Genomic DNA, 15,820 nt, shown 5'->3' with positions numbered 1-15,820 from the left:
ATAGAGGCACAGCATTCCTTCTCCAAACTGCTTCCCACTTAGTTAACCTCCTGAACACAATTTAAAGGCAGGCTGGGATAGGGGGTCTTCCTTATTAGCTAATCATTTTAATTCATAACATCTTATCTCAATTAAACATTTTTATACCTTCTCTTCACTTGTGCTTTCCTCCAGATAATTCTACCAGTGAGCCACTGTTGTTCTTCTCTCCTCTGATTGTCTTTTTAATAAAAATAATGATGGAGAATTATGGATCTTTTCTTGAGTTTGTGGATAGCTATAAAGAAAGTGAAAGTGAAATAAGTTTAGAAAATAAACTTGACCAATAAGTGAGTCTATTTGAAAGCTTTCTCATTAAGCTTTCTAAGTGGTGACAAGAAGAACTAGTTGAGCAATACGAGCTGCCTGCATCACCTTTCTTTGTCAGCTAATTTAAATTCTTAAGTAATCAAATTAGATTATTTACCAACCAGACAGGAATTACCATTTATAGCAGCATGCAACAAACACAGCCCCATGATTTAAAGGCGACTCTTATAAGTTTCAGCAAGTATACTAAAAAATGGAACATTTAGGAAATTTATTCATACCAGTGCTTGAGAATGTGCCAAATTAATACAACTAGTTAAAAAACCTATATAAAGCAAATACTTCAATGGGTGAACTATCACCTAATATAATTTGCATCCCAACGTTTTAGTCAGGATGACAAATATCAGATAGTCCCCCCAAAATATTTTTTTAGATACTTCCATAAATCGTGCTTTAGAGTTAGATCCTTCACTCAAAAGTAATACAAAATCTTCTGCTAACATAAGCAGTAGGAAAGAATTTGGAATGTGAGCTCAACAAATCTACCACTCTTTATATTGCGTGCCATGAAGTATTTAAATAATAAATATTAATTATAATGAATATAGACTAATATAGCAATTAATATCAATATATTATTAACATAATTCTTAATTAAAATGCTTTTACTAAGGAAAGAACAAGGTCCGTGATCTAACTTACGACTAGTTAAATCAGTGCGAAGACCCTACTGGGTACCGAATCACAATCTTAGTAGAAAACAAAAATCTCCAAACCCCAGACACAGTTGGACCTTTGGGACTTTGTTCTTTTAGTGGTTTCTCCTCTGAAAGTGAGTATTTAGGGCAGAGGCTTCAGAAGGAAGAGTCTGGCGCTCTGAGTCATTTGACGGAGAAAAGCTCAGAAGAGCAGAGGTCTGATGCAGGTTTATGATGGCACCCACCTCACATAATTAAAGTTTTATATTATTTGCCAACAGTAACAAGGATTGTTCTCTTGCCTCAGGTGCTCCCTTCCAATGTTCCTAATGGCCAGGTTCACACACGTTAATTTATCACATGCTAATTTATAATCACAAAAACAATTGCACAAATGGTGACTTAACTGTATCAGTGTTTTCTGTAATAGGGAGATCCAGATCCTTTCATCTGCTTGTTTTAAGCAGATGTTATGAGTACAGTAATGTCTAAAGGCCTAATCATGTTTGCAATTTAGTTTAAGTATGAAATTTAGCCTGGCAGTGCCTCGGACTGGATGCGGCCTACCAGCCTCTCCTCAGAACAGTGTACGGCCTAAATAGGGTATTTTGAAAGCCATACAAACAAGGAAGATAAAATATGGTCTTTGGGAAGACAGATGCAAGGAAGCATAAAATCGTGAGGCAACGAGATACACTTCGATCTTCTGAGCCATTTTTATACATTTAGTACTCGCATTGAGTTAAGTTTGTTATGTAGGACTTGAAGACGAAAACCAAGCCAGGCGCAGCACGAGGAGAGTGTGAGACTATCGTGACCATGATGATTAAACGCTGTAGGTTTTCTGTTTTTGTAGCATGGGGGATGTGTGAAGTATAAAGCCGGCGCCAACTCCTGAGGGGAGCTTCAAACCAGTGCAAAATATGAAAACTAAAAAAAAAAAGGAGGGAAAATAATTGAAGGGGCACAGAACTGCGGTGACCTGAAATAATAAACTGAAAAGGGCACGGGTGGGCGAAGAGTGGAAAGTTAAACCCATCCGCTGAGTATAACCCCGCTGCCACCACCGCCCCTCAGCTCGACGGGTCCCCCCCGCCTCAGGCGGGAGCGCACGGCAGCTCGCTCCCCGACACCTCAACGGGCCTTACCGGCGGGAACGCACCCCCCCGGGGGTACGGGACCCTGAGGGCGGGACCCTCAGCGCCGCCTCACCGCCGCCTCACCGCCGCCGAGGTGAGGGGATGAGGGCAGCCGCCTGAGCGCGGGGCCACCCTGCCGTGGCCACACGGGGCCGCCACCCCGAGGCGGGAAAGCAGCGGCGGCGCCGCGCCATCCGCAGGCCGGCCGGCTGGCTGGCAGGGGGCGCTGTGCACCGGCGCCGCCTCCCCCTCACGGCCGCGGCCTCTCTTCGCCGCCGCCTCAGCCGGTAGGCGGGAAGGTGGGCCGGGCCGGGCCGGAGCTGCCCGGCGGGCGTCATGGCGCTGCCGGCGCTGTCGAGCTCGGGGGTGAAGTTCCGGCGGGTCCTGGCGCATTTCCCTCAGGAGCTCAGCTTGGCCTTCGCCTATGGGTCCGGGGTGTTCCGGCAGGCGGGGGCCTCGGCCGGGCCGGGCGAGGTGAGCGCGGCAGCCAGCCCCGGGCCGGGCCTGCCCCTCGGCGTCCCCCTCGGCCGCCGCGGGCCTTGCGCGTTTCGGTTACCAGCGTGGAGGCGGCGCAGTGCGTTACCCGGAGCTGCCTCTGGCCTGTGCGGGAAAAGGGGCGAACCCCCCACAAATTCCTTTAGCAAGCGGAGAGTTTGTGGGGCAGGCGGGCCGGGCCGGGCCGGGCCGCGGTGGGGTCTGCTGCCTTCCCGGGGCCTCCGGGGTGGTCCCTGAGGGTCACTTTGTCACTGTGTGTGGGGTTCAGGTGGCCCTTTAGCCTTGTGTCGGCCAACGGTGCGTCAGGGCTTATTTACTGGTGGTTTTGAAAAAGAGTTACAGCTTGTGCACCTCATGAAGGTAACTTAGGCAAAATCCACTGCCACGCTTCACTAGCATTCTTGGCACTTCTTCATCGGTTGGAGGCCAAGCTGCTTGGAAATAGTGATATTTGTCTTATTTATTTATTTTAAATTCTTTTCAAATTTAAAATAAATGTGTTTGACCTTTTTAAAATTGTTAATAGGCAGTATTGCTCATTATGGCTTGCCTGTTAATCACGCCCTATAAATGTGACTTTAAATTTAGTGTCTCATTTTCTTTTCTGAAAAGAGAAAACCAGAGGATAACAAGAATTTCAGAGCTCTAACAGCATCTCATCCCCATGCAAAAGAATGAGGGTAAAAAAGGTAGCTAACAGAATACCTGTTCGGTAGTATTAACCGGTTAGCAGCCTGGAGAGCCACGGAGAGTAGTAGGCCTAACAAATTTGAAGCAATGCCACTCCAAATATTAGTTTGTTGTAGATATGAGTTGTAAACTGTCAGCTTGTCTGTGTGCAGGGAACCTGTGGATTGATTTCTTCAGGAGGGCACGGCAGGCATTGTAACCTGCCAGCCTCTGGGGTTTCAATTGTTTTGTTGACAAAACCAAGCAAATGCACTAGAAGTGTAGTTTCTTGCTGGCAGCTCTAAGGTGGCTTCTTCTGCCCAAATCTCCTAATTCATGGCCTCGCATATTAGCAAAAGGCCTGTTCATTAGCAGTTTAAGCTGTTATGCTGAGCTGTGAACTAGGAGGATGATCTCATCACGTGCTCCTCTGTTTCAGAGCTTTGAAAGTTGGTCACTTAACCAGGAGGACAGGAAAATTTTGGACCATCTCTGCTATGCTGACTAGAAAATACACAACTTCATCAGAACCTTTAAGCTGTGTTTGACATTAATGCTGGTGTTTTGGTGGGGGGTTTTTTGTTTGTTTTTTTTTTTTTTTTTAACTTGTGAAAAATTATTAGCTGGTAGTTTGATATTATGCATATCTTAGATTAACGTTGCTTGCTTCCTGACATGTAAACCCTAATACTTTTCTCCTTATCCACAGAACAATATGCTGGACTTCGTGTTTGCTGTTGATGATTCTGTGACCTGGCATATGATGAACTTGTTAAAGAACAGGAGTCATTATTCCTTCCTAAAAGTTTTTGGGCCAAAACAGATAAGTAGTGTACAGAGCTATGGAGCAGGGATTTACTACAATACTTTAGTGCCATGTAATGGTAGGGTAAGTACAAGTAGTTTGAGTAAATGAAGTCAAATGTTTGTGTGAAGTATTAAAATGATTAGCTTAGCTAGCTAAGCTTAACTGGGTTGTCTAGCAGGTCTTCCTCCTGCCTCTATGTGTAGACTGTGTTTGGTAAGGAGGCGTGCAGATAGGAGTTAGGGGAGGGAAGCACTGTATCTGTCTGTCTGAGCGTTGATTTTGAGTAGCTTTTGCCATGTGGTAACAAACTGTACATAGGAAAGTAAGTTCTTTTAAGAAAGATGGAAAATGAAATGAAGGACGGTCATGGAAAAATGCCTTGTGAGCAATATATACCCAACAGAAGTTTCTCAGAGCACACATGGTTGCAGTAATGTTGGGTGCGTGTCAGAGTTCTTCATAGAAAGTTGGAGAGGTAGATAAAGTAGTCTTATTACGTACTTGCTGTTTTGTTTGAAGGCATCTGTATGAGGCAAGAATTTGGGGTTTAAACCTTTTTCGCTTATGTAAAAAGGCATTTTGGATTTTATTTTAAGGACCAGCAAATATCTTTGCTCTGAAATTCTGTTCTTCTTGGCTCTTTATGCTCTTATGTCATGCTGTAATGGCTCAGTCATATCACAGGCTGTGGTCCTTTCTTATCCAGAAATTCAGGAGTTGACTGCCTTGCTGTGGTAATAATATTTGGAAACTCAGGAAGTGCAAATTTGTAACAAACTGTTGAAAGTTCATCTTTTTTCCAGTTGCATAAAATGAACTACAAATCAACATTTGTTTTCTAACATCAAAGAGCAAAAGAAAAAGCTCCCTGATATGCACTCCACCCCTCAGTAATGGTACACATAAATATCTAGGAGTTTTGTTTATTTTAGATCTCTGACAAACTATTTCTTGAGAGTTTTCAATATCATAAAGGATACTGCAGATTATTCCAACTATTGTCATGTTTGGCTGGTACAACCTTTCCAAAGCTGGCTGGTGTAACCTTCCCAGAATCATTTTATGAAGAGCCCTACTTTAATGTTCAGATCTCTTAAGTGTCAATGTCTGTCTAGACTAGGTTTCTTTGGGATTTAAAGTCTTTTGCTTTAGTGATTGATCTTGGGGTGACTTTATTGTAACTTTGATTCTAGAAAGAATCTTAGAGGGTTCTATGCATGTTCCCACATTTTTTTAGGGTGTTTTTTCAGAAGTTTGCATATGAACAGGAATTTATTTTTTTTTGCATGCTGTGTTGATTATAACATTAAAACGTTTTAATGTTGTGCATCCTTTTTTTTATTGGAGGTATGCATTCCTTAGAATTAATGACAGTTATAGTAAGTAGTAAGTTTCATATAGTGAAAATGGTGCAGGTATATGGTTTTTCAAAAGCCTTTATTTTGCTTTTTTCCAGATGATAAAATATGGTGTAATTAGCACTGATACCCTGATTGACGATTTACTTCACTGGAAAACCCTCTATGTCGCTGGGCGCCTACAAAAACCGGTAACTGTTAGTCTCTTCAGTTGTCTCTTTTGAAATGCAGGAAATTACAGGGCAGGGAAAATTATCAGTTGTAGTTTTAACTTTAACTGCTAAGGATCTATGTGTCAGTACTGAACAAAAAAATCTGCCCTGATTTAGGGTTCTCGTGTTAGGGGGATAATCTTTCAGAGAGGAAGCAAAACGTAGTCCTTAATGATATTCTGTTATGTGAAAAAACCTAAACATAAGTATATTAATCACAGTTTTCTGCCTGTAGTAAATCTTGAATAACTGGACTATATTAACTCAAAGTCCCTTTAATGTTAAATGCAATATTTACTTTTTATAACAAATTACAGGAGTTGACAAAATTTAACACAGTTAAATAATGGAAATCTTGAAAGATGAAAGCTGCTTTGCTGTGCGGTTACTGCCTAGTTCATTGTGTTGTTAAAGCATCTGTAATCGACTGAACCACGTGTTAAGAATGTTGGTTTTTCTCCTTGTTTGTGTCATAAAAAATATGAGGTCTTTGCTTACCCATGAGCGCCTGATTCAATCTGCTTTCACCAGATGGCAGCAGCGCTAATTTCTTAACGTTTCTTAAGAGTGGAGGGGCGAAGGAGAGGAGAACTCGGTTTATGTCTTAGAACAGAAGTTGATTATGCTTTTAACTAAAAATTTGGGGTGAAAGTTTGAATAGATTTTCTCAGCGCAACTGGCTTTTCTGTGTCTCCAGGGATGTATTATAGCATGATACAGGTTAGAACAGCTGTTATCTTTATAAAAAGAATGAAACTTGATACACTGAGAAAAATAACTGAAGGAAGAATTCTGAGTTTCATGTTTACAATTAATACTGAATATTTATTTTCAGTGTAACTGCATTTGCTGCTGCTTTGATTTATTTTAGGATTTTTCATTTTGGTATGTATAAATTGTTCTTCTTATCTTTTGATTAAATTCAATGGGAAGACATACTGGCACAAGAAGACAGAATTTGGTATTTTGTTTGGTTCCTAACAAGACAGTGGAGATATTGCATATGTGTGTAATACATAAAAGTCCAGATTATTTTCATAAAGCTCACAGGACTTTGCATTGAGTAAAGACTGCAGGACTTAAACTGGAATTAGACTGACAGACTTCTTGGTGAATGTTTGAACTGTCTCATCCTGTAGAATCTATAAAATCACTAACTAGGATTTTGAATGTTACGCTGTGTTGAACAGAAATGACCAAATAATTTGTTTAGATCTGTTGTACGGGTTTCAAATGTCTGCTGTTTCTGGCTTCACAAGTAGTTAGATGTTTTGGTGTATACGTTTTAAGTGGTAGTGCTAGAAAGCTTTTTTTACCTCCTTAAAAATGTACAATAAGCTTCTTTTGGAGGGGATGCAGGGTTAGTTTTGTTTTCTTATACACTGTAATCTCTTACATGCCATTTGCTATTTCTGCTAGTTCTGGATGCAGTTGACTGAAGCCAGATTAATATTGTTTAACAGTTTGTTTGGGAATTTCCTCGTCACTCCTATAGAGGAGGAAGAGCCCAGAGCTTTCTTGTGTTCCATTACAAAGCTGTCATTCTTGAGTGAAAGCTATCCAAGCTATTCTAGCACATGAGCTGAAACATTTGCTCTGGCTTGAAAATCTTGGCTTAATTTTCACTGGAGGTTTTGTTTCTGTTATAAACTGGTTGCCTTGACCAAGTAATCTTTCCAGAATGTTTGGCAGAATAGATGGAGCTTGGAATTGCCACTTAAAAATGCTAACTTTTTTTCCCAGGCTTCTTTGTTTGTGTTAAAAGTTTATTGGCTTTTCATCCTAGATGAAATTTATAATGCTGATCAGCTAAAATCCCGTTTAACTGTATTGAAAAACTGAATAAATTTAGTTGTAATTTCTCCATAACTGACAGGTTTTCTGGAGAAAAAAAATGCAGCTGTACCTAAAAAAGTAAAATAAATAACCACAAGTGGCACATAATTGGTTTTCAGAGGAAGATTTTAAAAAGCATCTGAAGTGTTGCTGAATTTTTGTTAAACATAGACTGTAAGTAATTGTTTTAGTGTAAGCAGCTGTGTTTACTGTTGTCCTGGAGAAAATATTAAGAGAAGGAAGTGTTTAATAAATTGAAGTGAGGTGAGAGAGAGGAGTATGAATAGTGTATAGAAATATCTTATACTTTTTGGAGGTATCTTGGGAGATTGAGGGGGTTTTTATACTGTAAAAATTCCCTTGAAGGAGTGACAGAGCACCTGTTTGTTTACAGAATTTTTCAGTTGTCCAAATCTCTAAAAACATTTTTTGAAAGATAATGGAAAAATCCTCTTATTGTGATATTTAGTAGAGTGTGGATGTGGCTAAATGGCAAACTGGAATATTGCTTTTGACGCATTTCATTCTATAATGAAATTTTCTTTGTTTATTTTGTTTGCCTGTAAGTGTCTTTGTGTACATGCCTGCAGTTTCTGGTGTATGAATTTCCTAGCAGGGAAGGTAGTACATTTCCTGCTTTAGACTGTTGTGATGACTGAGGGTCATGCTTATTTATAAAATTGAATATATCCCTCATGTAATATATTTAAAAAATTTTAAAGTCTCAGCTGTACTGTTAGTTAACTGAATTCTCTGTATGCTGTAAAACCAGAATACATTGGCTGCTTTTTTCCCCTTATGTGATATGGTACAGTGAGTAGTTCAGACCTTAAGTTCTCTGTACGGTGAAAAAGCTTTCCTTAATTTTGGTGATCTTCAGATTTACCTTAAGATTCAGCATTCATCCTTGTCATACCTCGGTGATAACTATTGCACTCTGTCTTCCTGGGAGATTTCTAGCTACCTACACTGTTTAAAATTTCTTTGTAAATGGTATCACTGCTGCAGTGTTTCATGCATTTAAATTTTGAAGCCTAGCATATTATTTCCCTTTGAAAAAAAAAAAAAAAAATCTCATTTATGTTAGGGAGTAGTTTCAGCAAAGGAGATTATTCCTTTTACTTCACTACAGGTTTGCATGGGTCTTCCATGAGGAGGACTAGCATTTATGAGTTGCATATTTTAAAAGGCTGTAACTGTGGTGTTCTTAAAACATGTCCATAAATTGCTGTTATTTTCAGGGCTAGCCTAAAGTATAAGCAGTTTGCATGACTACATGAGTGCCACAGACTTCTCTCTTCTTTCTTTCCTTAGGGTTTCCCGATAGCAGCAAGTTACGAAAGTATATATAAGAGAATTAGTTGATGAGATTTTAAATATTAGTTTATGCTCATGACCAGCCTGTCTTGTTTACTGGATCTTATTTGAGCAAGTCTGTATGAATTCAGTAAACTTCTCCCATGTTTTTTAAGGAAATAAAACTTACTGTAGGCTCCCTGGCAGCTGAATGTATTGTATTTTAATGTGGTTTATCATTGTCTTTAGTGCTAAAAAATACAAAGTAATTTGCAGGAGAAGTTAGGAGGAATTCTGGAATGTTCACTTGTATTTTTAAAATGAAAATCAAAGAAGGGAAAACATCCTTCGAAAATCCACCGTGGACCAATTCCAGACTATCATATAGATTTGATGTTAGTCAAACACATGCTTTAGTGCAGAACCACTGAAACAAGCAGCCTGTATACTGTTGCATTTACCACTGTACAAAAATGAGATATTATTCTAGTTTTATTTCTCTTAAAGATTTCACCGTAATAAAAAATTATGTTCTGAATATAGTATTGGCCATCCATGACGTTGCTTTGTCAGTGTCCTTTCTGTAAGGAGAATTTTGTGTAGCAGATATGTCTGATTCTCTTACTTTCTTTACTGATTCTGGGTTTGTTTTTTGTGGGTTTGTTTGTGTGTTGTTTTTTTCTTCATTAACAGAGTATTTACATTCCTAAAAGAAAATATTTACTTGAATGTATACCTTAGCTGTTCTGGGCTATATTTGGGGACAGAATTTCAAGTAATACTGCAACTCATTTGTGTGTGAATGGGGTTTTGGGGAGTGAAAGCAAGTTGGATACGTTTGTTCCTACCTGCCGGTGGGTTTGCATTTCATGGTATTCTAGAGTAAACAAATATTAAGAAGCTGCTCTTTATAAGCAAGACAGTATTGCTTAACCAGAGCACTTGAAAAAGACAGAAACTCAAAACAGACAGGTATTCTTGGGAGAGCTGTTTCTGAAAGAGCATAGCTGGCCATCTTATAAACCAGGCTCACCTCATCTAATGTTCTATAATAATACGTTTCTATATTCAGTTGTTAATGAAGATCTGCTTTTTATTCCAGTGTATTTCCATATCCTAGGTGACTGGATTCTGTAGTTGGTTTTGGACAGTTTGAGTGTTTCCTAAAAATAAACTTCTGTTTGTGGCATGTAGAAGCACTCAACTTCAGTGTTCTATTCTTCACGAACATGTGAAGTTCCCATTGAGTTCACGTTCTGCTCGCACAAAGTGCAAAATAAAGCCTTGCTTCTTCTAGGACAACAAATGTCTAAGAAACTATTTGAAGCACGTGATAGAGGAGTCCTCTATTAAAAAAATAAAATAGAACAAAGATGAACAGGAAAACTTACCTCTTTTTCTGGTATTCCATTGTCTTTCAGTTTGATAGTGATCTTTTTTTCTTATTGCATAATCACATAGGAAGTATTTCAGTTAATGTGTTCATATTTACTGTTTTGATTAATCCTAAATTCATGAATATGGAAAGGTGAGATTAGTTAATGGCTGTTGCTTATAGCAGTTCTGAATGTGTTTGTAAAAACAGCCTTTTGTAGCAGGCTATTAATTCTTAAAAAGATGTTCCTCTCTCCCACTGTGTAAGCAAAAGGGGATATTCTAGTCTTTATTGTACCATAATAATAGGATTTAATCTTAAATAAATTTCTTATTTATTTTTCATGTTGGATTGAGTAATGTTTCAAGCTCCATCTTCAGTAGGACTTTCCTGAAGTCTTGCTTCTCAATGACTCTGCTTTTTCAGGTGAAAATACTGACCCAGAATGAGAACAGCAAGCTGCAGGCTGCACTTGTTAGCAACCTGAAGAGTGCAGTCACCGCAGCCTTTCTCATGTTACCAGAAAGTTTCTCTGAAGAAGACCTCTATATGCAGATTGCAGGACTCTCCTATTCTGGTTAGTCTATGGCGTCTAAACTCTCTGCGGAGAAAAGCTGTAGTTGAAGCTGTTGTATCACAGTAGGAAGTGTAATGCTTAGTAAGTCACCTGCTCTCTTGCTTTGGGCCTGCACTGTTGGGTGCTCCAATAACAGTATTTTACCGCTGTGTTATGTAGCGGCTTGTAAAGACTAATTGTGCTTATTCATAGAAAATAGGTGTAGGTACGTAAACAAAACTTCTTATACCTGCTTGCTTTATGGACAGCTAAGTATGGGTGATTCAATATGGTGAAATAATGTGGGTTTTTTTCTGTTTGTATGGATTGTATTTTGGTTTTAATCGTTCAAAACATTGGAAAAAAATTTTTCTTTCCACTCTTAGTGTAATGTGGATTCATCTGGTAATCTGAACTATGCTTTGTTATCTCTTAGTCTTTGAATGTGTTGTGTTTAAGGTTCATATTTAGTTAACTTAAAGATCCACATTATGATTCTTCAGTGTACATTTAACAGTCACTTCCTGGTTGGTATTTGTTGACTGTTTTTGGTAAGAGATTTTCTCCTTTCTTTAGTTATGGAATTGAGAAGGGAAAAAAATTTTAGATATTACTCCAAAAGACTCTTCAATACAATATTTAATTGTTACAATTTAATTCAGCATCACTCTTTAAATGTTGATATCCTTAATGAAATCACTGTGAACAATTCTGATTGGAGTTGTACTTTATACAGCACTTCCTTTGCTCATAAAGTAATGCAAGTTTGGCTTTTAAAAAAAAAAAAAAGCACAGGTAGGCAGGTAGGGTTTATAAAGTTGCAGCTTGATTCTACTGAGGAGTTTACTGTTCTTTATGTAGTATGTTCATTTTTTTCTGAATCATTATCTGTTTGAAAGTGACAGTAAAGTCAAGAAGGTGGGATGGCTAAGGGTTGCTAACCAGGCATGTTTGCTACAGAGCTGCCTACCTGCCCACCTGAAACCTGTCCAGGAATGTCGTTAGATTCTTGGTGGGTGCTAGTGGCCGAGATACTTCTTTATATATCCTTTGAAACGGTGCAGTTAACCAAAAATGTGGGAGATCAGTTACCGTGCCGTAAGATGTTGAAATTGGCTCCGCTGCGTGAATAAAGCTAAAGCAATAAGACTTCCAGTTGGGAATGTTCAAGAAAAGAGCTGTGAATTACATGTTTGTGGATATTTTAATTTGCTGCCATTTTGTTAAGTCTTGAACTTCTCAGAGAGTATGCTAGTAGACAAAATTGATTTTATTCGTTACTCTAATCAGTCTCCTTGGAGACTGCCGAAAAGAGTTGTTCACGCTTTAATTTGGAAAATGTTTATCCTTGTATTTTTTTATGCATTTTTTTTTGAGAGCAGTGAGTCAGTACCATTTATATGGGAAGTGTTTGTTTTGCGGCTTGGCATAAATTGAAATAAACTAATGCTAGCAATTTGCCACCTTGCAACAACATTTATCTCCTGAATGTGGTAAGTGGGAAAATGAATTGATCCAGGTTCTTGTTTGTTGATACGTGCTGCGCTGGGCCTCCTGGTTGGTAACTCTGGAAGCTATCAGGGTGGTACCTAATAGAGGTAGACGAATGCTCTATTACAGACTGCCTTTTCACTTATTCTCTTTGAAACTTTCCAGTCACATATCATAAAATAAAGTGTAAAGATTAGTAACGTAACAGTGGATGTTTTGTCTTCCTGCCAAAAGGAGTTGCTTTTTGAAACTACTAACAAAATACACAGCTCAGAGGAAAAGGTGATACTGTGATCTTACCATGACTGCCATTAGCTGTACTTCAGGTGCTGCCCTTGAAGTGCAGAGACAATGCAAATTGTTTTCTTTCAATATCAGAAAATGGAAGGTTATTTGTTTCTAGATACAAAGTATTGGGGCTGTTCAATCTGTTTAGTAATCTGTTGAAACTAATGTATGGTTGCAAAAAATGTAGCTGTGTTACTGCTGCTTTCCAGGCTGAACTTGACAGCTGGAATTTTTTTGTTGTCCAAGTGACAATGTGGACACATGAACTGATGACATTACAACGTATCAGAGGCCACATAAAAATTCTGAATCTTATTTTCTGTGCTTGAAGGTATTCGAATAGTATTTTTTGGCTATTAGAAGGTGAACCTTATTGTGGATTATATAGGCATTGGTAGAATTAGAGAATAAAGTTTTAGATGGCAGCTTTGTACTGTGTTGGTTTCTGTTACATTCTTCGAGTTTTTGTTTTTGTCCTAATGATTTAACTGTTTTTCTCTTCTTGACTAGGTGATTTCAGAATGGTAATAGGAGAAGACAGATCGAAAGTGCAGAACATAGTGAAACCTAATGTTCCCCATTTTCAGAAGCTGTACAGTAACATATTACAGGACTGCCCTCAAGTGGTATATAAGCACCATCTGGGAAGGCTAGAGGCAAGTGTTCTTCAAAACATTTTTAAAACAAGCAAGTGGAAGTGCTTTATCACATTGACAGAAGGCAAGAATTATGCCATACACTAAGGCAAGCAGTTGTAGTCACTGTGCTTGCTATTTGTTATGTTTCTGTTGTTTAGTTAATTCTGCAGCCAGAACACTTGCTTTAAATATCAGTCTCTGCATATGTAGTAAGTACTGTTCATTTTCTTTGAGTATGGGCACAGAACTAGAGCCCTAGCAAAGGAACAAGAGAAGATAATTTTAAAACGTGTGTTCTAATGACTACCATATGGTAACAACAGTCTAGGAAGTGATGAATAAACATATGGTTTGTGTTAAAAAGATTAGGCCGTAACTTAGAGGTGCAACTTTCTGCAATCAAAAACTGCATTTCACAAAAAAACCCTAGAGTGCTGGTTATGAAGATCAGTTGACTAAACCCAAATGAAATTCTGGCGTTATCTTTAAATACCCATGCTAAAACAATTTTTTCCTAGTATTTTGGAAACATGTATCCAAAATGACCACTATCTTGAATTCCATCTTTCTGGGATAAGGTGTAAGTGTAACATTGCAATTAGGGGAGAGATGCCAGTCAGGGGCAAAATAGCAATTCTTTCTCTTGTATTACGTGTGTCTGTGTGTGAATATTCAAGTGTGTTATACATTTCAACGTGAAGTTACAAATAGCATGGGTAGTCTTATGGGCATGGGTATCTCTTTGTCCTCAAGTCATCTTGGTAATTATCTCACGAATGCCTCTTTTTAGGACATGTCTTTGTTAGAAACTGAAGTACAGATATAAGCAAGCTCGAGTACAGTAAACAATTTTACTGCAAACTTTGGAGTACAGCGTAGGCGAATCTGTATTACACTGCAGCTGTCTGTGTTTTCTTATCAATGTGCTTTTGAACAGTTTAGCAGAAGAAGTATTTAAAAGAATTTTGAAAAGAATCAGTAATGCTTTCTCCAAGAAAATGGATAGTTAGAATAGTGCTCCCTGTTGTGTTACCTTTAAACATAGCATACTACAAATATATTGTTGGATAATAAATCTGTCCATAATTTCATAATAGTCATTGAGGCTGCTGACTCAATGCCATCATTTTACCATAGATTTTGAGGAAAGTGCTTTAATGCTTTATTCCTCACACCTTGGGCTGGTTATTGGCAGTTATTCCCCAGACTGAAGAGAGTAACTGCTATTGGGAGCGCTGTTTAATGCAGGACAGAAACCCCTTCTCCAAGTATACGTCTTCAGAGTTAAAGAGAAAATTCTTTCTTAAAAGATTCCTCAAAAACAATTGAAGGCAGACACTAGTTCTTATAGTTCTGGTTCAGGCGTGGATTCCTCCCACATAACATTGAGAGTCTTCTCATTGTCGGCTCCGTCTGTAGTCAGTGGGTGATTCATCTGGATATCATTTTCTCGCCATTGACTAATGGGAGTGTATAGGGTAACTAGACTCCTGTCTGATGTCTCCATGAACTGTCTAAAAAGTTGTGTGGGATGAATCAAACTTTTCATATTTTCCTCCAGTTTTGGAGAGATCTGCTTCATTATATGCTTTTCACTATTTGTGCTTACATTTTGTATAAATGTGTACAGGCCTGCACGTTGGTATCATTGTATTCAAAAAAGGGTCATGGAATTTCTGATTTGGATTGGAAAATGTGGAATCAATGTTTCCTTCAAATTATACAAACCAGATGTGGTTCAGTTTAAAGCAGAGAAAATGTTTTTCAAGCTAAACTTGAAAAGTGTATGTGTATAGTTTGATTATATTCAGGCAGAAGAAACTCAGCTAAGTGGTCTTTTGGGAGCTTTTTTTTTTTTTTCATTGTAGTGTACTTATGTTTCCAAAGGAAATTGGATAGAGCATAAATGATACAGCTTCAATGAAAAGTTGCTTGCAGAGGCAGCAAGATCACGTGTGTACGTTAGTCTTCCCTTGGATAAAAATTAACATCTTCGCATTGAGTTATTCTTCAGGTTCAGAACTGAGATACCACATTTCCCAGTGCTTGGGAAGTTTTCATTAGCATTGTCGATGATTTGTACAAGCAAAATGGATGGTGTTCTTTGTGATATTCACCAGAGGTCAAAGATAGCCAAAAGACTTTTCTTCTTTGAAAAACAGAACTTACTTCATTAACACTGAATGTTTTTACTGTGTTATTTTTTGTAACATTCAGATTGACAAAAGTCCAGAAGGTCAGTTTACACAACTAATGGCTTTACCAAGGACTCTGCAACAAAAGATAACTTCCCTGGTAGACCCTCCTGGGAAGAACAGAGATGTGGAAGAAATTTTACTGCAAGTTGCCCATGACCCTGACTGCGGATTTGTCGTGCATCAAGGTAGGCCTAGATCAGTGTCTCTATTCTCCTTTAAGACATAAAAGATGTACAGATTTGTTGTACATGTTCTTCTAGTTCAGAAGGATGATTTAGAGACAAGGAAGAAGAAAACAAGAGGTTTGGCGTGAGGTACATACCTAAAAGCATGGATTTGGATTTGTTTGATAGCAAATGGGTTCTCTGAAATACTAGCAAATAGCATTCCTACTGATATAAAAAGATATGTTTTGGTTTAGATTCTGAAAGAAGCAGTCTTTAGTGCGGCC

At 38.5% G+C, this 15,820-nt stretch overlaps 1 protein-coding gene across 7 annotated transcripts in view; it reads left to right on the top strand.

Moving 5' to 3' along the window:
* Positions 1–2,408: 2,408 nt before the first annotated feature.
* TAMM41 (TAM41 mitochondrial translocator assembly and maintenance homolog) overlaps positions 2,409–15,820 on the top strand; it is a 32,750-nt gene continuing 19,338 nt past the window's right edge. For 5 of the 7 annotated variants that reach the window (XM_054215749.1, XM_054215748.1, XM_054215747.1 and 2 more), the window contains exons 1-6: positions 2,409–2,623; positions 4,023–4,202; positions 5,578–5,670; positions 10,625–10,775; positions 13,044–13,183; positions 15,383–15,554. In XM_054215749.1, coding sequence (XP_054071724.1) covers positions 2,486–2,623; positions 4,023–4,202; positions 5,578–5,670; positions 10,625–10,775; positions 13,044–13,183; positions 15,383–15,554 — 874 coding nt within the window. In that variant the 5' untranslated portion in view covers positions 2,409–2,485. The other 2 variants (XM_054215753.1, XM_054215752.1) reach the window with 2 other exon arrangements.

This window comes from Rissa tridactyla, chromosome 10 (genome assembly GCF_028500815.1).
Source record: "Rissa tridactyla isolate bRisTri1 chromosome 10, bRisTri1.patW.cur.20221130, whole genome shotgun sequence".
In the NCBI taxonomy this organism is placed as follows: Eukaryota; Metazoa; Chordata; class Aves; order Charadriiformes; family Laridae; genus Rissa; species Rissa tridactyla.
This window is presented reverse-complemented; position numbering and strand designations above follow the sequence as displayed.